General features: G+C 38.3%; 1 protein-coding gene across 3 annotated transcripts in view; it reads right to left on the bottom strand.

Annotated features, from left to right (window-relative positions):
• Positions 1-520: 520 nt before the first annotated feature.
• The window catches only part of TNFAIP8 (TNF alpha induced protein 8), a 61776-nt gene continuing 39516 nt past the window's right edge, over positions 521-22780 (bottom strand). Inside the window, exons 2-3 of one of the 3 annotated variants that reach the window (XM_082074303.1) lie at positions 21222-21321; positions 521-2365 (exon numbers count right to left, since the gene is read on the bottom strand). In XM_082074303.1, coding sequence (XP_081930429.1) covers positions 1800-2365; positions 21222-21252 — 597 coding nt within the window. In that variant the 5' untranslated portion in view covers positions 21253-21321 and the 3' untranslated portion in view covers positions 521-1799. Of the gene's footprint in view, positions 2366-5048; positions 5325-21221; positions 21322-22780 lie in introns of those variants that run through there. The other 2 variants (XM_082074304.1, XM_082074305.1) reach the window with 2 other exon arrangements.

Genomic DNA, 22780 nt, shown 5'->3' with positions numbered 1-22780 from the left:
TGGGAAAAGGAAAGAAATAAGTGGAGCAAACACAACAGAAACTATGCCCTTTACCATTTATGGGGGTTTCCTCATGATCTTGGGTTCCTATGCATGATTTCTAATGGACAAAAGTACAATGTATTTACTGTTTAAGTAAAATGTAGGAAGGGATCTTAAATGATATTCCTTCAGATGTCAACCTAATAACCTATTTCCTGGAAAATTCTGATGTACTATCCTTACATCAGTTCCTAGGTGTTCCAGCCTGGTACTACATTGATCTTTTCTCTTTGCTGGACACCAGTGAATTGTATACAGTAAGTTCACATTTTGAAGACATTTCTCCGGCACCTTTCTGGGAATATTCAGAGCCTACTGACCAAAAAAACATTAATAAAAGTTAATTTTCTCTATTAAAAAAATCACAAATAATCCTGAAGCCATATGTCAGAGGCTGCAATGCTTTTGTTGCTGGTACAGGCCAAGTTTTTTCTTCATAATTTAAACTGCAACAAGAGAAAAAAAAAGGCACGAAAAGTTCGGAGTGCAAATACTCTTTGGTTTACTCATTAAAACAAAAGGACACAGCAAACAGCAAAAACATTGGCAATTAAATAAACAGCAAAATCTTTATATGCTTCCTGACAAAAAATCTTCAGTTGTTTGAAATGTATTAACTTCATACTTTTAAGTACATTACAGTGTCTAGAAAGTCACGTTTTTTATCCCCAAAGGGCAAGGCAGGAAGAAGATGAAAGAGAAAGAGAAGGGTGAAAGACAGGAGGGGAGAAATGAAGAAAAAAAATATTTGAGATTCCATTTTTCCATTAGTTAAATAGTATATAACACAATTATAAAACCAATTTCTGTTTTCATTGCACACAAAGCAAATTGGCTTGGAATTTATTTTCTGATATTTCTGAATTCACATCACCCTCCACATCAGCCTAGTGTATAAGATAAACTGCCTTGCACCTTTCTAAAAAGAATTGTGACCTATTAGCAGGATTCTAAATATCTACAGGAATTGCACAGATAAGTCACTGTGTTTTACCCTATCATAGACAAAGTTAAAATTACGTACCGCAGGTGGTTTCTAGGGAATACTTTCCCAGTTAGGCTATTCTACTGTAGCTTATTCCTCAAATAATCCCCATATAATCAAAGGAAGCAAACATCTGTGCAGGTCTATAATGATCTATACTTGTTAGCCTTGCAAATAGGAAGTTTTCACCACTGAACAAGCCTGCTAAGACTCTACGTGACAGCATCACTGACGTCATTTAAAACTGAATACTTCACGAGGGCAACACTAGGAAGCTGTGATCTGTGCATAGAGCATAGAAGGCTATAAAGGAATCAAATATATATATATTACAAATAAATCAAAGAAATTATAGAGTGTACCATCACCATGATAATCTGTTACCAACATTACAGGACTCTGATTGTTTAGAAATAACTCTGTAAATCTATGAAAAATATGGATTGTCTGACAGCACATTGTTTTGGTTTGTGTATTTGTCTTGCAAGACTCTTACTGTACTTGGACTGTTCCATTTTATTGTCTTTATCCAGCTGTTTCTGTAGGCAAAGCACAGTAAAAAAAGTCATGTGCAGTCTTTCTTCTAGATGTACAGTGAAAAGCAACATGATAGCTCATAGTAAGAAATCAATTTAATAAAGATATTTTAGAAATATTTGTTATAATGTAAAAAAAAAGAAACCAAAACTTTTTGCATGCTCCCTTATTCCTTCATAAATCAACAGTGTTCCATCTACAATAATGCATAGGCAGTCAACTTTAATACAAGTATTTATATATTCCCCTCATCTAGCATTTTGTTGACGCCCTCACAAAGTTTCTGCAAATGGAGTTTATAAGGTCCAAAGGGATTGTACAAGGCAGCCAAAAATTCACAATCAGAGAAGTGATCAAACACGTTGTTGACACGTCCATGTGACTTTGCAGTTAGGTGACGCTGAATAATTTCATGCAGGAGCTCTCTACAATCATTTAACAGTTTGGACAAAAAATTCCTGTCAAAGGTATAATCCACCTGATGGAAACTGACCACGGTCTTAGCCAGCTGATGAACTTTCTTCTTGAATTTCTCCATCAACGCTATTTCATCCTGATTGAATTGGTTGTTCCTGTAGAGAATTGCCAATTTAAGGACTATTTTAATGAGGTTTTTGATGATTTTCTCTGCTTCTTTTTTATTTTGTGTATACTCCTTTGTCACTCTGTAGAGCTCATCTAGAACATCACTGCTTGTATCATCAATCAAAGTAGTTGCTATTGATTTGGACACCATTTTTCCAAGGATCTTCTTCTGGGCCTGAATGGCCAGACTTTTGGAGTTGAAGACATCTGTGGCCACTGGGGAAAAAAGAAACAAACAAAAAGAATGCAGTCAATACTTCATAACAGACATACTAAGGGCAGTAAGCGAAGGAATATTTCCATGTCTGTCCATTCATACTAGCCCTACTAACTGCCACAAAAAATAATGCAAACTTATGTATGTAGTTAGAGAGAACCCCACCTTTTCAATCCCCAAAACTCTGCTGGTTTTAGGTTTACTTTCTATTAGACTGGTTTACTTTTGAAGAGGGACAAAATGAGACAGAACTTGCTCAAAAATGGTTTAAAATACATACATACATATATATATATATATATATTTACAGATGAGATTTCAAATTGAGGCAATAAACCTGCCATATTTGATGAGTCGTAAGTCTGATCAGCTTCTCATATTCATAATGAAATCTGAAACCACGACTATCGCAATGTCATGACAATTACCACTGCTACTCAGTTAGAGATAGTAATTCAGTGAATCAACTACTGTAAAACTTTTTCCTGCTTCGCATTTTACCTGATCAATTAATTCAGATCCCACACATCTATTTTTTTGTATATATTTATATATATCTATAAGAAAATGTAACACAAACATAAAAATCCTTTGTCAACAAACAGTACTGAGACTCTCTGCATACAATCTGAAGAAGCTAGTTTTCAAAAAGCAAGCAAGTATAACACTATGTCCTATACTTAATGCAGAAACAGCCAAAACTGAAGAGTGTAGGGATTGCCATAACACTTGCTAGCATAACCTTGTAAAGGAAACCTTCTGTGACCAACAAAGTAGATCCTAGCACAGATTTCCACCACTAAAAATATGATTGCTTGCACCAATATATCCAATGACTGGTTTGCAATTTCTTCAAATACTTAAAAGATCCCAAACAATCTTTCAGAAAGTTATTTTGTGAAATGCTGCTGCTCATGTTCTGTTGCCAACAACAACTATTTACAGCACATTCCCTTTGCAGCACCTTCTACACTAAGGCACGCGTGAGTTCCTATGTCCAGTTTGAACAGTGTGGGAGACAGCTGCCTTTAACTGCAGCTTTCATGCAGTCTCAGGCTGAAGGAAAGCTTCATCGGTTTACTTCACGTATAAAAGGTTCGCTTTGCAAACCCAGGGCCTGGAAACATGTTTGTTTTGGTTTTGTGTGTGTGGTTTTTTTGTTTTTGTGGTTTTTTTTTTCTTTTAATGAAAACACAAAGTCTGCAGATGCTGAACAGTAAGTCTCTGATTTTGGAAAAAGTTTCCTCTTAACTGTTTGTATTTGGGCAGCTGGGTGTGTTCAGATGCAGGGTGCCTCTGGGGTTCCAGCAAATAGAAGAAACTTGTACTTCAGGACATGTGAGACATAAATCTGTATTTTTTTCGTCAACAATACCTTTGCAAAACTTAGTAACAAGTTCCTTTTTTGATATCTGGGAAACCTTTGAACATTTTTTTTTTTAATTAAGACTTTCAATGCATACCTGTATTTTGTTTTGAAGAATAAAGTGTTTGAGTGCATTTTAAAAAATTGTTACAACATAAGGACACCCAAAACCCAAAGAATCCATTGTTAGCTTTCTTGAGCAAAGCACTCAAGATCACAAGACAGACATGTTTCTCAACCGCGAAGATACAGGAAGATGTTAAAGACGCTAAGAAGTCAATCTGAAACGAAAATATCTGATTCACTTCTTGTGGTTTTAAATATAAAACTGGAACTGTTACTCTTCAAATAAAACTAATCAAAGTATTTCAAAGGGTGGTCAAGTACTAGAACTCAACAGCCAATGCTTTACAAAGATCTAAAGATGAATGATAGCTTTTTTCCTCCTAAACAGGAATACTGATAGTTCTTCCATTATCTGTATTTCTTAAAACCTTCCAATTTACTAATTGCTCATGGTGTCTTCTTCCTGACATTCCACAAAGATATACAGATGTTCATACTACAGCAGTCGCCGTTTCAAAGTCTGTTCCACAAATTTGAGGAGAAACCCCCCACAATAAAATATATATGTATTTTAAAATGTTCTTTCCCAGGATGCTGTAAGTATTCCTATGAAATGCTATTATCACACAGAATGCTCCACGGTAATTGAACTGTAATCTGTACAACCTGCTTCCAGCAAGTCACTCAAACACTCAGATATGGTTCTAACAAGCTACACGTAACAACCTGTGAGGTATCAATTTCAAGAAACTGAAAACATGGCAGCTTCCTAAAATTTTTACAGTTTTTCAACAAAAAAACTCCTTACATTATGTAATTTAACATCTGACAAAGTGAAGCTCAACGTGTAATTGCCACTAAGCAAAACAGGAATTGCTCACTTACAAGAGGTGTTAAACTCTCGATGTCGTTTCTCAAAAACTGCCGAAGGCCTGGGACTTCCCAGCATGGCCTGTTTTCTACTTGGCAATACACCACAAGTCAGCTTCATTTGCCCTGTGCTATTACATGGGTTCTAATACTTCAGTACTTCAAATACTTCAGTATTTCAATGAATCCAAGAAGGAACTTGCAAACTGTTAGCATTTTATAACCACAACTTTTCCTCATTACTGATGGCAGAAAGACTTACAAAGTATTTCACAGTCAACTGCTTAACTAAAACTGTGTTTAAGCAGTAAGAATATAGAGCTCCTTCAGACTGAACATACCATAGTGCTTTAAAAAAAACCAATAAAACTATTACTTACTTGTTCATCAAATGGAGTTGCAATTGTTAATGCTGACAACAGGAAAAGAGTCAAAATACCCACAGTGAATACTAGCCTGAGGCTTGTTTACTCCACTCAATCCAGCACACGCTTTATTACTCTTTGAAATGCTGTCAGGAGCTCTCACAGAGTGAAGGTGGGTTTCTCCCCCTCACCAAAACAGCAGCTCTTCCCAGTTACCTTCCTCTCCTGCCTACAGCTCTTCATTTTGCTTCGGCACCTCAGAATGCAAAAATACATCACAGTGGTTTCACTTCCTCGAAAAGCGAGCGTAAAGGAAGTTGCGCTGCTGAGCCAGCACCACCGAGAGCCGTTACTGCCAACGGACAGCGGGGACCACGCGTGGCCGGAGGGAGAGGAAAGGTCCCATGACCCTGGCGCACAGGGGACACGTCAAGAAGAGGTTAAAATGCTAACCCAGTGTCTGCAAATGCCGACACCTTGCATGTATGGGAGATGCCTGATTGACAGGCCATAGGGGGTGAGGGGGAGCAAGTGGCCGCACGCCCCAGCAGCCCTTGCTTCCCAAAGTGAGGACAGCCCAGCATCCCCCCTTCCAAGCCTCTGGCGAGCACCTAAAAATATGCCTGTAAACCCACAGTTAGACAACTACTTACATCTGCATCAGTTTCTTAGGGTTGATTGTGTTTAGTCTCCTTTTAAGAGTGAGTACAGTAGCTGGCCAGGATGTATAAATCTCTGACCACACTTATGGCATTGACAGGTCCTACCAAGGCACTTTAACCTGAGATAGTGCCATTTCTCTGGTGGCCTGCAGTAGACCCACAGTTTGGGCAGGTAATCCCACTGATTTTAAGCATCTCAGAGAGTTTTTCCTCGCAACTGCTCTTCATAGCTCCTACTGCTTTCCTGAACAGTTTTACACTTCACTTTGAAAAAGGACATAATAAAAAAATATGCCTTTGAAATCAATGGGATGTAATTTTCTATACAATCTACACAAATAAACATTTATATCTTCAGTAGAGATGCCCCTCCATAGAGTGGAGCAGACCAAGGGGAAAGGCTCTCAGAGGAAATCCTGCCTCCATTACTTCAAAATTCACAGGATCTTAGGCATAACAGAGACATCTACAAACTCTTCTAGATTTATGATTTAAAGGAGCAAACAAGTTGCTAGGAGCTTACTGATTATGAAACTTCTTAATTTTCGCAACCAACAGTAACTGTGTTTAACATTAGTATTTTTTGTGTTAGAGTCAGGAAATACTGGATACGTAGCGTTCTGGATGTGTTTTCCCCAAAATATTTTACCTTACACAGGTTTTCTTTAAAATTGTGGTGTAAGTATAAACTTCCAGTGAAAACTTAGAATTGTGGGTTAACGAGCTCTCAGGAGACTGGTATAGAAGCACAAGAAAGCTACTACTCATGGCTGTGATCCTGACATTTCCCCGACATGGATACCAGTACACCTCATTCTGTACTGTGGCAAATGCCTATTACCAAATACCCTATTTCTCAACGCCATTTAAAGTAAAAAAAAAAAAAAAAAAAGGGGGAAAAAAAGTTCTATAGTTCTATAGGATGATGTCAGTGCCTTAAATTTGCCTTAAATTGAGGCTGATTTTTTTTTTTTCCCACAAGATAACATTTGATGGGTTGATGGTAGATGCAACATCATTTGCAGTTGAGTGTCTTCAATACTTGAGTCACTGAGTGTTTTTAAGCTTGTAATTAAGAACGGCCAAGAAACAAGCATCCAGCAAAAACCTCCAGTGAACCACATTAAATTTCATGGGCAAGTCAAGAGTTTAGCTTTCTCTTTTTTTTTTAGCATACTATTTGGTAAGTTGATGCAACAGTCCGTACGGAGGAGAAAATGTGACTGTAGAGCCATTAATAGCAACGCTGCTGTGAGAAAGCCAGCTCTCATTTTAGTGATTGCCATACCATGTCCTGCACTAGTAACTGGTGAGCGCAACATCCAAAAGTGACCGGGGTTTTGGGCAAGGCACAAAGAACAGTTACATGGGATCAGGAGGATGGAGGCGGCGCCAACCAAGCGCTTCAGGCAGCATTTAAAAGACGTATCACACAGCTCTGAGAAATGCAGCAGCCAGTTTCCTGCCAGGTGTCCTGTGTGGAGGAGCGTGTCTGCCTCTCTGCAGACTGCAGGCAAGAGCTGCAGCTACAAGCCTGTGCACACCGTATGAATTGCATGTTCAGTCAGCATGTTCAGTGGGAGAGCATCATTTCCCTTGAGGGAGGCAACTTGAAATCAAGTGGGATTGGCAGTGCTACGCTGAGTGTCTGTGACCATGAGCCATGCACCTCCAAAATAATGAGATTGCCTAGGTATTAAGGGATTTAAAAATTACTGATTTTTTACTTTTTCTTGTGCCTTCTGCTTTCTGGATCTTTACAGGGTTACCATTGTTTTCAGGAATGATAAAGGCCAGAAACATTAAAAAAATACACAGTGGAATATAAATACATGACTTCATGTATAAACAGATGTCCTCAGTAAAGCTCCAATGGTGACAAACTGCAAGAGTAGCATCAGTGAATTAACAAGTCCTGAAGTACAGACCAGGCAGAAATAGAGTCATAAACCTGTTAGAAGGGCTGCAACAATTTCTCAATGTATGTGATGGTAAGATTAAAAAAAAAAAAACAAAACAAACTAGTGGTAAGACCCAGTCTGTGAATTCTTCAGATATGAATAAGGCAAGATGATTTTCTACCTGCCACCATGATTTACAGCTTCTTCTTAATAACCATCTGAGTGAGTCACAGTTTCAAAGAACATTATTTGGTATTATATATTTTTAAACAGAACAGTCAGTTTTTTCATTCTTATCTAAGTGCTTCAAAGTTTCTTGGGTGAAAGGTGTGTTAAATTTAAACTTTTAAAAAGCACAGATAAAGTCTGTGCAATGTAAAAATCATTCAAAAAATGCAGCAGTCCCCAGATGGCCACTTCAGCATTTTGGCCAGTCTCTGCGTTCGCAAGAACGTGTTCACCTGTTGGCTTTTAAAAAGCTGATAAAAACAGAAGCTTGTACCAGACATGCAAGACCAGACAGTGCTCTGACCTCAGACACTGGGATTGCAATTTCTAAGCTGGCTGATGGCAGGGGCGAGGAAACAACAGGGCAGCCACAGAGTTTATTGAGAAAAGGACTGCAACAGGACATACAGCTGGGGCAAGCACCATCAGGCAGTGGAAAACCCAGAAGGCAAGCAGGTAGGTGCAGAAGGAGAAAAAAAAACAAGGGCTCTATACAGTTCTAATTTCTTCCACATACGTCTCTATTTTTTTGATTCAGGTACACAAGGTCCTTATTTGAAGAGAAAATATTTTATTTGGCACCTTGTTTTTAAAACCTGAGATTTATATATGAATATCAATTTTAGCTAGAAAACCGTTTAAACAAAAATTTTTCAATGCATACAAAGCATTGATTCAAAAAGGTAAGTAACCTTTGCCCACAGTTCTCTTAAAAGGTGCAGTAAATAGTACTAAACTCTCACTCCCCATAATCTTTGCCAACGGAGCATACTATGAGAATGTTAATTAGTCAAGCAATGTGTGCTAATTTTAACATTTACTCTGGAAGACCATCAAAAGAAAAAATAGTGAACTCGAAGCCTAGCCTAACACACTGCAAATATTGCATGAGCAGGCTTACTGGATTTGGAAGGCAGCTCAGAGGCTTCTAGTCACTCTGAAGCAACAGTTAATCAAGCAATTTTGGAAAAAAGCTGGCTAATCCTGCATTTTTTGAAATATACAGTATGTCTAATCTCCATACTTGCACTGAAAAGATGCATACATTCAGCAGCATGAACGTGGGAAAGATAAAAGCAAACACCACTGGAACACATTTTTTTACTCAATAAAGTGCCGGAGAAGTCATTGTCAATGGGTTTGCAAAACTAACAGTATATTACTATCTGCTTCCTGATTTTGCTACTTAATTCTAGGCTTAGTATATTAAAATATTCAAAATCTGACCAAGAGCAAAAGATGACCTACTCTATAGCTGCAAAAGGAAAAACAAATAATGAAACAAATGGAAAAAAAAAAAACTTTTTTGATCAAGAAATGAGAAGAATTGCCAAAAAAAAGTACCTGGAGGTTAAGGCTGAGTAGTGTGGCAAGGAAAGATGCTATTTCCAACAAGAATGTATGTGCAGAGTTTTGCAGTCCCATGAGAGCATTCTGTGCCAACAAGTTATTCTGGTTTTACATGCCTGTGCTTCCCACAGCCACCCTGTGCATCACATGACACATACACTGTAGCTGATTTAGAAATTTAAAAACACTTCTTAAAAGCCCTTTTTCCTAGAGCCTCTGTATGTATTTTAATTAACAGTGCAGCTTTAATAAGTAAAAAACCGCTTCAGACTAACTTCTGGTGACTGCTCTTGGAAAAGCGTATTTTGAAATATCTTGGATTTAAACAAAGAAAATGACAGACACACAGAGGAGGGTCGTGAACTTAATTTGGTATTTCACTCCTTTGCCACCATTTGTTATCCTTGCTGGAATGTAACAGGTGCCGTGGTATTAAATATGCAGCCTGTATATTTCAGCTGTTGGCCATTGCAGGGCTACACCAAGTTCGTCTGCATCTACCAGGTATCCATGCACACTCAAGAGTAATACTGCATTAATCTTTTCACAGGAAATAAAGAGTATCTTAGGCCATTCCTTCTGATCAAGTAAATGCAATGCAGATACTGGGTTTTTTTGTCCAGCCTTAGAAACATATACCAAACTGCAGAAAGGCAACAGTGCCAACGCATGGCACTTCCAATAACACTACCTGGCCATTACGACTGAACGTTTTACCGAAAGTTAAAGTTTAAAAAGAGGTATCTAATTGCCTTAAAAAAAAAAAAAAAGCTGCATGCACAGGACCTAGATAGAGTATAACAGAAGAGCTTCCGGCTTGAATGCAGAACAAAAAGCACTGAGACCAGCAGCCCTGGGGCACTTGGAATCCATCAGAGAGACTTAAATTTGAGACGGGGCTCAGGGAAGAAGAGGAAGTTTAAGATATATGTGGCAAAAATACAATGAACTGGAAGATAGAGACAAGATGGCAATCTCGCATGAGAGGAACAGGGAACTCAATTACAAAGACCAGGTGGCAACCTGGCTGTCAAAATGCGAAGGGCGTATGTTTTGAATAGCATGTAAAGAAAGCCACAGCAGAGGCTTCAGAGAGTTCAGATGACAAAAGGGTTTGTAAGTGATCTTACAATAGCTTCAAAAATAGTTAATAACATTTTTTCCTGTATTTCTAGTTCTGGCTCTCTTCTCAATGTTGATCTGTACACTACCCTGTCTGTTTCCCTCAGATAGGACAGGAGTCCCTCGGTATCTAGCAGTGTAATGCTGAATAAAGGCCGGACTTTGTTCATATATATTTGTCTTGTATCTTCCACTAGTTGCCCTAAGAAAATAGATGATATCTGCCCCTTACACACATAGCGTGATTTCAGTCTTCTTTCTAAAGAAAATTCTGAGGCCCCAAAGATGAACACAACTATAGGCCAGATACAGAAAAAAACAGTAGTGATTCCCAGGGCACTCAGTCGTCAGGTGTCTGGTTAGTATATTCTTTTTTCAATATCAGCAGTGAAATGCAGATTATAAAACACAAGAAAATATACCCTCTAAGTATTTTACTTATCAGATACTGGCTGTTCTCTAGGCTTGGGACACTAGTGACATCCTTCAACTATATCGCAGTTTTTAATTTTTCACTATCTCTTTTCATGTTTTGTAGCATGAATGGTAAGTTTTCTGGCATTAAATGCATAGCTGTACATAGAATATATGCTCTGTCTACTCTTCCTCACCAATCATTCGTGGTATCTGTGATCATGAAAGACTATGCTTGGTGGCCATAGTGGTATTTTCCATTGTCCCTGCTAACACGCAGTTCTCTTACTTTCCTCTTCCACAAGAAGCAAAATAAATCAACCCCAAGCTGTAAGTTTGTCTCCCAATATTTAGCAGCCACAGCCAGTTCCCTCTGTATCCATAGTACAACTACTAGGACTTGACTCCAAACCTCCAGCCATTAAATCAATGGTTGGAAGTATTTTATCTTCTTAATTTCCTTACCCCCTGTTACCAATTGAGAACACACTCCCCAAGACCCAAATGCACCATCTATCTTTTGGGGGCTTTGCTTTGACTTTTGTTTGTATCCACTTGGTTAGCTTTATTCCTGGCATCTCCGATTCAAAACCAATGCTCAAAACAGCTGAAAAAGTATGCAAAGTATTTCTATATATAACACTTACTGGAAAAACAAAACAAACCCCCCACCTAAAAATGTTTAACTTAACAGCATGTAAACTCTCCAGCATAAATGAAGTCTGTCAAAACAGGTCCACCTCCCCATGTAACTTGAGAGTTCGATTTTACTTTCCTTAATATCATTAAATCCGAGAACATAAAGCATAAGTAAAAAATTAGATCTTTAATACTGTCAGTAACTTGTTCCTCTGTAAAATTAAATCTTCCGTTTAAATATCATGTGTGTGACACTGTCATTTTCTTTTATGTCAGGAAGCAGTATTATTTGGATACAGAACTTTGACACCTTGCAAAGCACTAGATGTTGCAAATATATTTACTCACTAAAACTAGACAGTTTCCAGAGGGTCATTTGCAGCCTCAACTGTTCTGTGATTCTGTAAAATCTGCATCTGTTTCGTGTTACAGTCCGCTCCTCAGGGCAAGGTGTAGGAGATTGGGTTCTTTTTACAGCTGTTGACTACTGTAGAATTTAAATGTGCAGCTTCTTTACTTTGCACCGGTATCAGATGGTACAGCAGTGAACTATGAAGGGATATCCACTACCAGGAAAGGCTGTTGTAGCTTGAGATTTTCAGGATTATTACCCCAAAGAAAGAAGGAGAGAATGCAAATTTGAACCCAGAGAAGGAGAGGCCTCAAGTGGTAAAAATGAACACCATCAATCTGCATTTAAAATTATTTAGATTACATTTTTGCACTGAAATAAAAATGTCCATAATTTCTGTCCTCCTCACTATGACAGTGCTACCATCTCCCATCATACTGCATGGCATTACGTGACAAACCACAATAATCTGATCAACATCTAAATCCAACACAATTTACATCTCTTTCAGTTGATTATAACACAAATTGCTTGTTGAAAAGAAAGGTTAGTTTAAACATACATCCAGGACAGTGATGTCTTGCATCACAGACTTCTAATGCTCTAATCTCCAGCATTGTGTACAAGGCTGTGAGCTTCATGAAGATATCACAAATGTAAACACCAGAGCCCCTTCCTGAAATATCCGACATTTCTGTTCACAGCTGCCCAAATTCACAATTCCTTGTTTCAAGTTCATTTTAGTTTCTGAAGTCTACGTCACCATTTCTTAGTAAATATTTTGAATACATATGTTTTTAAGTGAACAGAAACGTTCATTCATTTTCTCTTTTGCAAGTAGGAAAAAATAGCCCTTGGAATCAGTGGCTGAAGTATTCACCAGTGTCATTTGCTTGCTTTTGCTAATATTAAACCAAAATTTTCTTCTTTCTATAAGTAAAACTATCTTTGTAGAAGAGTTTGATAAAGTGGACATAGTAAAAGCTAAAACAGATCTCATGAAAGATTTAAGTTTTAAAACAATGACATTTCTGCACTTTTCAAAGTCAAAGTTTCCTACACACTTCAATGAAGTTAATTAGGTGGAAGCTTGTCTGTGCATGCACTGATTCAGTGGTATATTAATTCCTATATGAAGTGAAATGTAAACATTTTATGATTAAGACCTGAGGGGATCGCATTCTTAGAGGTCCACTGAAATCACAGGTCAACTACGAATGCCTCAGAGAAACCAGCAAGTACTGACCTTTTGAGATACATAAAATACATCTCAGAACATGTCCCTGTATTTCAAATTATAAACCTTTTAAGGATAAATGCTCTCAAACAAATGAACTGCTTACTCCCACTTTACTGCAATTTATTCTCATTACTGTTAACTGCCAGCAGGAGTAGGACTCTCTGCAGACACCTCAACATTTGCCTACTGTATGTCAAATTCAAATGTAATTTTCCCCTATTGCTATGCAAAACAGACTCTTTGATCTTTCATTACTAATCTGTATAGTTACAAATATCTATACCGAATTCAGCAAAATGTAGGGGAAAATAAATACATTTATACAGCAGGTATTCAATCCTCTACATTGCTTCTGCTGAAGCACATCTGTGGTGAAAACTTTGGATCCCAAGCACACAGCATCCACCATGCCATGCAAAGGCACAGGCTCTGTACTTCTCATTGCTAGCCGGTCAAGTGCTAGAAGTGAACCATGAAATAGAATTGTGGTAGGGAATCCACTGATGAAACTGAATCAAACCACACCCCAACCCAGGTGGGGAATCTTCAGAAGAAAAACAAAATTTATGAGAAAACGTCCCCAAAGGATCAACGTAGAATGAAACTCTCAACAGACAGGTTTCCCAGATTCTCTTCTCCTCAGTCAAAACAAGACCGTGCCCAAGTGACAACAGGTTTAAGGCTTGTGCTTTTGCTGACTCTATGGTTACAATAACCGAGTTGCTGGCAGTTGCATTTGCATCACTGATCCCACACTACATCCTGTTCAGTAATTGTGATGAAGATGTCCCCACAAAACTGTACACATACCACTAAAAACCACAAGTAAATCAGCAAATCTACTGATGCAAACAGAGAAAACATGAAAATCTGTAACTTCTCACAGTACTAAAAAGATATTCATGTCAATATCTATAAGGCTAACTTTCAGGTTGGTGCTATTTATTAATGCAGAAACAGTCAGTTTAAGCACTCATATTTATTACATTTACAGCAACTGTTACTACTAACAGTACGACTGCTGGGTACTACTGGATATATGAAGTGTCTACCCAATAAGCAAACATGAAGAATTAATCCTTAAACATGAAAAAAAGTCATTTTTGGCTTTAAAGCCATTACAAAATACATGAAACTTTTTTTAGCCTACTACTTCTTCTATTGAATGTGATGTATGGAAAAAGAAAAACAGAAGTTGTTTCATGAAGTAGCATAAAAATGAGTAGCTCTTTCAAACCTCCTTATGAAATGCTCTCCTCTTAGGGCGTTTTGTAATCTAATTGTAACAAAAAATCAGTCCAGAAGGTTGAAAAAAACACCTGCAATATAGTTTACGTTGCTTTATTTATTATGCAAATGTGTTTATAGAGACTTTAATGCATAAGGTGGGAAAGGGGGGAGGGAAGCAATATGCAAAAAGCGGTATTTAAGAATCTTTGTGAAACTGTTCAATTTAATAGAAGATTTGACCAAATAATGAAATGTTACTGGTGAAAGAAAGGATGTATGCTTTTGAATAAAAATTACAAATTACAATTAATATTTGATAACCCTGGCACATGTATCATGAAATACCCATTATTGTTAGGAGCCATTAATTTAGCCTGTTGCTATATTTGGAAACAATACTGATAAAGAATACAGCCTTTCTGAATGTAGGTGCAAGGCCCTCCCCTTACCCAGATACTTCTTTTGATTCTCCAAAGACTGACTGACTTTTGCTCCCTGATCTCTAACCTCGGCCTCATTTATGACCGTGCACAGTTTGCAAATTCCTCAAAGAAAATAACCTGAGGGCCTAAGAAGTACTATAATATAGCAAATGCTGTCATCAACAGATAAATGGAAGGAAGACTGGGAAACTTAAGTCTCCAGTACAACAATTAATTCTGTGAAACTGAAAATACTGGTAGAATTGGGGGGAAAAAAAATGAATAAAAAAATCCAACACACTACTATTTTCCAATATGTGGAGTACTGTGTCCAGTTTTGGGCTTCCCAGTATTTCCCACAAAGGAGCTGACAGATTGAAGCAAGACCAGTGGCCACCCACTGAGATGTCTGGGGGAGCAGTAGTGTGAAGTGAAGACTAATAGTGGATGTCACCCATACATCTAACTTGTTACTGAAGAGTTGCAGAGGAGACAGAACTACGCTCTTTTTGAGGATATACAGCAAAAGACTAAGGGGCTACAGACACAAGCAGCAGCAACGGGAATTCTCATTGGGAATGACCACCTTAATAGCAAGTCAAATGTCAGACTATGATGCTAGAGAAGTTGGCACCACGACTCTTGAAGACACAATAAACTTGACTGGAAAAGGCCTAAGCAACCTCATCTAACTTCAAATCTGGATCCAACTTCAAAGCTAGCTCTGCCTCAATTGCAAGGTTGTGCCCAATGACCTCGAGAAGTTCCTCGAAGCTTCACTTAATCTGTGATTCTCTCTGTTGACCATATGGCTGAAGGGACTGTATCTTATTTGACACTAAACACGAGTCTTGCAGTTTGCTACAGAATAAAAGATTTGATTGCATAACTATAATTATATTAATGAAATTTTATCAAAGCAACCTAATATTCAGCCCAACAATTGCAGCTAAATGATTAACCTGTTAAGAGTCTCAGTGATTCTCTGAAGTAACCTACCAGCTACAGCTACTGCTTGTCCCATGGCCTCTGCTCAAATTACCACCTAGCTTCCTCATCTGCTCCAACTGCACAAGGGATTGCAAAATACATGCGGTATGAGGTGTTCTGCAGTAGACAACTCCACATGGACTTCCAAACATGGTATACAAAAAACCTCACCAGTTCAACCCATTCAATTCTGAGCAGTAGAAGAAGCAATTAGAGTAGCCACCTAATCCATTTACAGATGGGTTATCTTAAAGATTATCCTGATTTCGCCTGGAAAATAAAACCACCCATTCTTTTGATTTTTAACGGGAGAGATGCAGACTGCTTCCAGAGTCTTATTGTTTAAGAACCTTAAGTCAGTGCTCTTACTGAGAGATTAAAGTGCCCACATCTAGATGGAGGTGCAGCAGCTGTACTACAAACCATGGCAGTCATATTCCTGTCCTCAAAGCTATTTATCTATTTGCTGTATCATACTTCATTGAACATAAAATCCTCCAAACTATCTTAAAAAAAAATCTAGCAGTTCTGACTAGTCTGTGTACCATGGTCTTATTTCTTCTGAATTTCCCATTGCTACTTCTTCATTAAGGCGTTAGCTTCTTGTTTTTCCTTCCACCTCTACTATTTTCACCTCTGGCAATGCTTTCCACATGCATATGTGATACAGTATTAGAGCATCCTGTCAGTAATAATTCTTTCTTCCTAATTTCTCATGAACTTACTTTTTTTTTCCTTCTTTCCTGTACTGAAGTGATACATTTTGCCTTTAGCTTGTCCTATTAATCCTGAATTCTAATAATCTACAGAATGGATAACACAAAATGCCAAATTGTTAAGCATCGCTCTGATTTATAGAGCTGCATACATGATGCGTATGACCCCAGTAATCTTTTAATTCTCTTTATCAGCAGTAGGCAAGTTATCTGGGAAATTAAAAAAAATCCTCAGTTTGACTAATCCACACATTCCACTGATCTGACACATCCATTGGGGCCAGATCATTCTTCCCGCTTCAGAACTGAACTTTTCAGACTACTCTCAACAAAAAGCCCCTGTTTCACTGGCCTTAATGTTTTATGGAGATGGTTGTTTTGACAAGGGAGTGCGGGCAAAGAGCCAGTGAAACAAAGGAAGACCACATTTTGTAGACTTCAAGGTGAGAGCAGAAGGGGGGTCTGAATGTGGGGTACATACTGTTTGTCTGTGCAGCTTCACTGTGGCTCCATATGGAAAAGTGAGCTCCACAAAAGAGAAGGGGACAATCTATAACTTTGGCAGCTGTCAGGGCTGCCAAAGTAAGTCACACAAAACGATTCAGATTTGCATACAAAAGGGGACACTGAGATATCCTATTTCTTTTTAATCATATGATTTTCATGCAGTTCATTCTAATTATGCCTGACAATAGTCTCTAACTTCAGAAGTTAATATGAAACGGGACTGTCATCACCCGGTACATGTTGCATTTGTATTTGGATAACGGTCTACTTGCACAGTTTGGATCTTCCTGTTTACTGCCATAAAAGCATAAAAGGTTCTAACAAAAGTTAGTTTTGGATACAGTCAGATGGAAAATCATACATTACAGATTCCCATTGATGTTTTGGATGGAATAAATGGCTGGTAGGAGCATAAAAGCAGACAATTAGTTATCTAAATGAGCAGGGTTCTACCATGGAAATTTTTCACACAACAAGAGGTGACTGCAAAATTTGAAAGCAAGTCTATGACTACTTACAGGAGGGAGTACTGACTTCTCAAAACAGTGAGTGTTTTGTGATTTTATAACCCCTGTGTCTCTGTTCTGAGCTCTAAAAGGAACAAAAGAGGTGAGCTCATTCCTCAGTAATCGCATTTGGATTAAAAAATGCTAATTGTGTCTAAAAAAGCTCTGAGCAGTTGTAGGAATGCAGAGATCTCTCCCATGCAATGCAGTACTTAAAACTATGATAAAAGTACAATGCGGGCTCTCACTGCTTCCAAGTTTGTAATACAATATCCATAGTTTCATAGGCTATGTGTTACATTAGTTCTGATACCTGTTATTATTTTAGTTTTTCTTTGAGACCTTAGAGTTATCTCCTGATGTTTTCTAAATGCACAACATAAAACCTGTAGAATGAAGCTGAAGTTTTCTGAAGATTTACATAAATTACTATTTCCATCTTTTGAAGAAATACTATGTAAGGAATCCATTAACATCACAATAATTTTAACTGGTATTGGCATGTGTTTTAAAAGGTATGTTTGAAATACGTATTTTTTATATGACAGCAACAAGACCATTTCCTTCAGATCAGGGAAAGGAGTTAAGTCAAACAAGAGCCTGAAACCATTTGTAACCTTTCTTGGTACAACATGCCACCATGCAACACCACCTTGGAATTATGCTATGCAGTTAAATGCTATAGTATTTTCTTGAATTTACCATGCTCTTTGTTTCATCCAGTGCAAAAGTAACTACAAGAAAATGTGCCAGGGTTATTTATATCATGACAGTTGTTGGAATCTCTACGTGCAATACAGATTGATGCCATACACACACTAACACACACACACACACATACTTACCACAGCATTGTGGCATACAGATGAATACAAAGCTTGTTCTAGTGTTACCAAGCAGCATGATGGGAGAAAATAAACTGTTTCATGTTAACATTCTAACACAGAGCAAGAGATCAAAGGCAGAAGCTGAAAATCCCAGATGCACTGCTGCATATCCCACATCCAGCAATTAGTACAAAATACAGTGAAGTAATGATTGTCTTCTAGCAATGTCTTTTTACTCACAGTTCCTGCTAAAAAATGTGATTTGACTTGAAGTCACAGACTTCACCTTTATTCAATTAATTATGAAAAAGAAATTCTTCAGGAGTTCACCTTTCAAAATCAACCTGGATTTTGGGTTCCACTGTAACAATGGGTATAGTTCATTTTTACCATAGTTAAACATATGGTCATTGATTTTTTTTTAATGCAGATTTTAAAAACAATATATATTAACCCATTAAAGCCTCTCTTATAGACACCCCAGTGTTCTCCAAGTACTGCAATTAATTGCACAAAGTAACTGGAAGTTAAGTATTGCTCACTTCAGCATCAGGTAACTATCAGAACATATATGATATTTGATGCTGTTACTGCCCTCAACCCTCATTTTCTTTCAGGCTCATCTTCCAACAGGTGGTCCGAGAGTCATGCTTAGAAGCTACAGCTGAATTTCGGAGGTCCTCACATATCCCTTCACTAGCTCCTGGCCAGTGATGCTCCCCTGGGCACCTGAGCATCTCTGCTTTGAGGAAAACTGAAAATTCTGCCTTTGCTTACAAACAACAATAAAATAACCTTTTTCCTGTAGTTTTCTCCTTCTCTCGCTTTATACTTTCATTGCTAGCATTGGCCTTGAAATGTACAGAATTTGGTAAAACAACTGTTTTATAATTGTCCAAATGTGCCCTCTGCCCCTTCGATAATCAGTCACAGACCTATTAGTTCCCTGTCTGGGCATCATAATTTTTGGGTAAGTCAGAGAGTGACATGCAGTTTTGTGCCTAAAGGAAAAATCAACCACTTAAAAGGTTATATATCCTCAGTGTCAAAAGCCTGAGCCCCAAATTCAGTTTAAATTTGTGAAGCATCAATTTTCTTTATGCAAAAAGCACAGTTTCTTGATGAAACAGAGCCAGTAAGCTGAAAGACTCTGAATGCCTGTTTTATGCCACGTACATTGAACCACTACAAATACACAGGTATTTACTTGTATTTTTCAGTATTTTGATGAGTGACCTTTCATACCATGTTCAATCAGAACAGGCAAAGTAGTATAAATGCTGCAGCTCTCTGTACTCACCTGTTAATCCCAGTCTTTATTCACATATACACTAAACTCCCTTTTCTCATGTATCTTCTAAATTATTCTTTTACAGATGAGAGTATATGACCAGGAATACATTTACAGACTGACTGAAAAACCTTCTCAGTGATATCTGTAAGTAGTAACAATGGCTACTGTTATTTATTTTCCAGTCTAACCTATCAAAATCATAGGATGGCAAAACTCAAATATTTTCACAGCTAAAAATAACTAAGCCAAAAGCTACTCTTTATTTTCTGTCTCAGCCACCTGCTCCAAATGCTTTCTTCAGCATGAAGATCCTGGCATCTCAAACTGTTTCAATAGAAATGCACAGAAAGGCAAAAATATTTTCAGAGGATTTTAAAAATCTGAGTCATCTAAGGAGGCAAGAGGTTTCTTTACACAAGCCAACTTGGTAAAATTGTCTAGAGCTTCCTGTACACAAACCAGAGGATCTTTCATGCTCTGGCGTGCATGCTGATCAATCCTGCTGTAAAACTCAGGGAGCCTGCTCACATTGCCATATTCTTATTCACATATTCTGTTTTTCAAACAGTTTCTGTATAGAATTTTTTTTCAGTTCTGTTTTTCAATAAATCTATCCTATAGAGTATTCTTGGAAAAAAAAAAATAAAAGCTGTCTTTTAGTTCATCTGTTCATTCAAGGAGAAGATGAAAAAGAAAACATAGAGTATCCTTGTAAATCTTCTCGAAACAATCCATCATGCTTCATTACTAACCAGGTTCTACCAGCATTATTGGCATGAAGTTTGATTCAGTCCAAGTTGACTTTTCTGCAAATCAGCAAAATACTTTTTATGCAAGTAAGCAGGCAGTGGTCCCTAGTAATGTTATTCTTGAAGTGAGGAAGTTGTACAGAGTATGAGGGAAAAAACATCTAAAATCTTCTGAAAATTTCTTGTTTTCACCTAATATAAAATGCTTAGGCTGCCTTACTGCTTGCTTATCTGTTGTGCTTGGTTTTTCTTTTCAATTATTTTTTTCTGAGGCAGACTAGATCTCTGTAAGTTTGAATCTCCCTAAGGGCTATTTGTAAGCATGATACACCAATTCTAAGAAATCCAGTGTATAACCCCACGACTGCCCTGTTCCCTCTTCTGTATAAATGCTCTTTTGTATATAGGCACTTTCAGGAAATTGCCCTCCTCCTCCCCCACTTGCTCCCTACTGTCCTACTCTGGCTCGCACCCCCACCCCAATCAACACTAGGGAATAATTGTATTTTTGTTGGAGCACTTCCAGCTCCTCCACACGTTCCACTCCTGAAGCAGTAAATGAAACCCTGTAGCTTTGGCACACTCCTCTCAGCTTTAACACACGCGCGCACACACACACACACACGCCTGCACAATCATTCAGAGAGGGAAGTGAGCGGCATCAGGCTCACTCCCAAAATTATGACCTTTCACTTCTCCCCATGCAACTTCCTCTTCTGCTGAAAAATACAGTGCTTCCAAACTAAAACAAAAATCTTCCTCTTTCAGTATTCTTCCACCAGTGTTTTGAAACACTGCTTTTTCTTCCACTTATCAACATTCCAAGTGTGAGACAGACCAACATCCCCAGGTGCCAACACTTCAGTAATTTCATATCCAGAGAAATCAGCAAGGCTTTGGATGGTTTTGCCAAGGCAGTTTTCCCTCCCCTTTGAATAGTCAAACACAAAAGCAAGCAGAAACTCTCCTCCAGGCTCACAAACGCGGCGCTGGAGACGCAAGCACGGACGTTTCCTGTGAAAGCAGTTAAAAACCATACCTTCCTTGGGTTCATCAGCCTCCGAACTCATGGTGTCGGCACAAGGCACGGGGGACCCGATTACAGCTGATGCGCTTGCAGACAAGCAGCCACAAGTCAACTTCTCAGAAACCAAAAAAAAAAAAAAAAAAAGAGGGGGCTGGGATTTTAGGGGAAAAGTCTATGAATTCAGCAAATCACAACTAAGCTACTTGAAAAGGATCCCGCCCCTTTCTAAGTTGCACACCAGAGACTGTCTGGAAAACCAGCACCTTCAGAGAAACTCTAATTTTACTTGCCAACAGTCGCCGTTTATGAATTTTATTCTCCCCAGTCTGTCGGAAGGGTGGAGTTTCACTTGTTGCAGCTTGCCAACATGGTATGAGAAAGCGAGCAGGAGACCAAAAAAATCCCTGAGTGCAGAGCAGCATCTGATTGTGGTAAATGACAGTCAGATTGGGGCTCTCTCAACTTGCTGGAAAATCTTATTTAAATCAACTATTTTTTTAAGCCTAAATTGTAGATTTCAACACTGGTTACTATCTGGAATTAGTTCTGTAGCCTCCATAATTACACTGACTAATACAGGATGACTAAATACATGCTTAAATCATGAGAAGCAGCAGCTTTCTTTCAAGTAGCTTAAGCTAAATAATTATTTTTTTTCTTTCACTTATGCTCAGTGCACGGTGCCATATACCCTGAAAGGAGCAATTCACTTTTCTGTCTTGGAAAAACTATTTGATTTCTTTTTGTTACAGACCCCCTTGTATCCTAGGTAAAACAAACAAACAAACAACAAAAACCCCAACAAACCAACATGATTTTTAACTATTGCATGGCATTGTTTTACAGCACCATAAGAGAACAGAGATCTTTTTCAGCCACCCTCCAACTTCCATGTATCATACACACCATCACAGAAAAATCAGAGGGAATTACTTGCAAGCCTTTCTTCCAATTGGCACAGCCTCCAGTAAAATCACTGTCAAAAGGAATAATCTTTCCCGACTTATTCATTTAATATATTTTTAGCACAGCGGACAAAACCTCAGTGGAAACGTGAGTGTCAGAGAAAAGCAGAGGCGTGATCTCTCAGAAGTCCTGATGGCACTGCCAGCTCGGACATACAACCAAATTCCTACCTGCCTCCCCCTCACGGGGTTAAATGCATGTGCCTCAAGGGCTGTCAGGGTCTTCATGGAATTAACACTATTAACAGCTATTAACAGTTATGAAGTCTATTACTGGAGTCAAGTAGAAATAAGTGTATTTCAAGATGAAGTCAGAAAGAGCCAAAGATGTCAGCTGCACAAAACTGGGGCACATAGGGGAAAAAAAATTAAGCATTTCAGATTTTAACATTCAGCCGTATTCATTAAAGCTTATGGGAAGACCGTAAGCAGGTAGGCTGGTCTCATCAGTAAAAGGTACAAAGTCAGGAAGGGCGGTATGAATTCTTCAGCCATGGCAAAGTTGCACTGGGGACTGGGATAGATAATACTTCAGAATTTGAGCAACTTTTGCCCTATTTTGAGTGACTGTCCTTTGCCATGTACTTCTCTCATACCTATGACAGA

This window comes from Streptopelia decaocto (genome assembly GCF_964273445.1).
Source record: "Streptopelia decaocto genome assembly, chromosome: Z".
In the NCBI taxonomy this organism is placed as follows: Eukaryota; Metazoa; Chordata; class Aves; order Columbiformes; family Columbidae; genus Streptopelia; species Streptopelia decaocto.
This window is presented reverse-complemented; position numbering and strand designations above follow the sequence as displayed.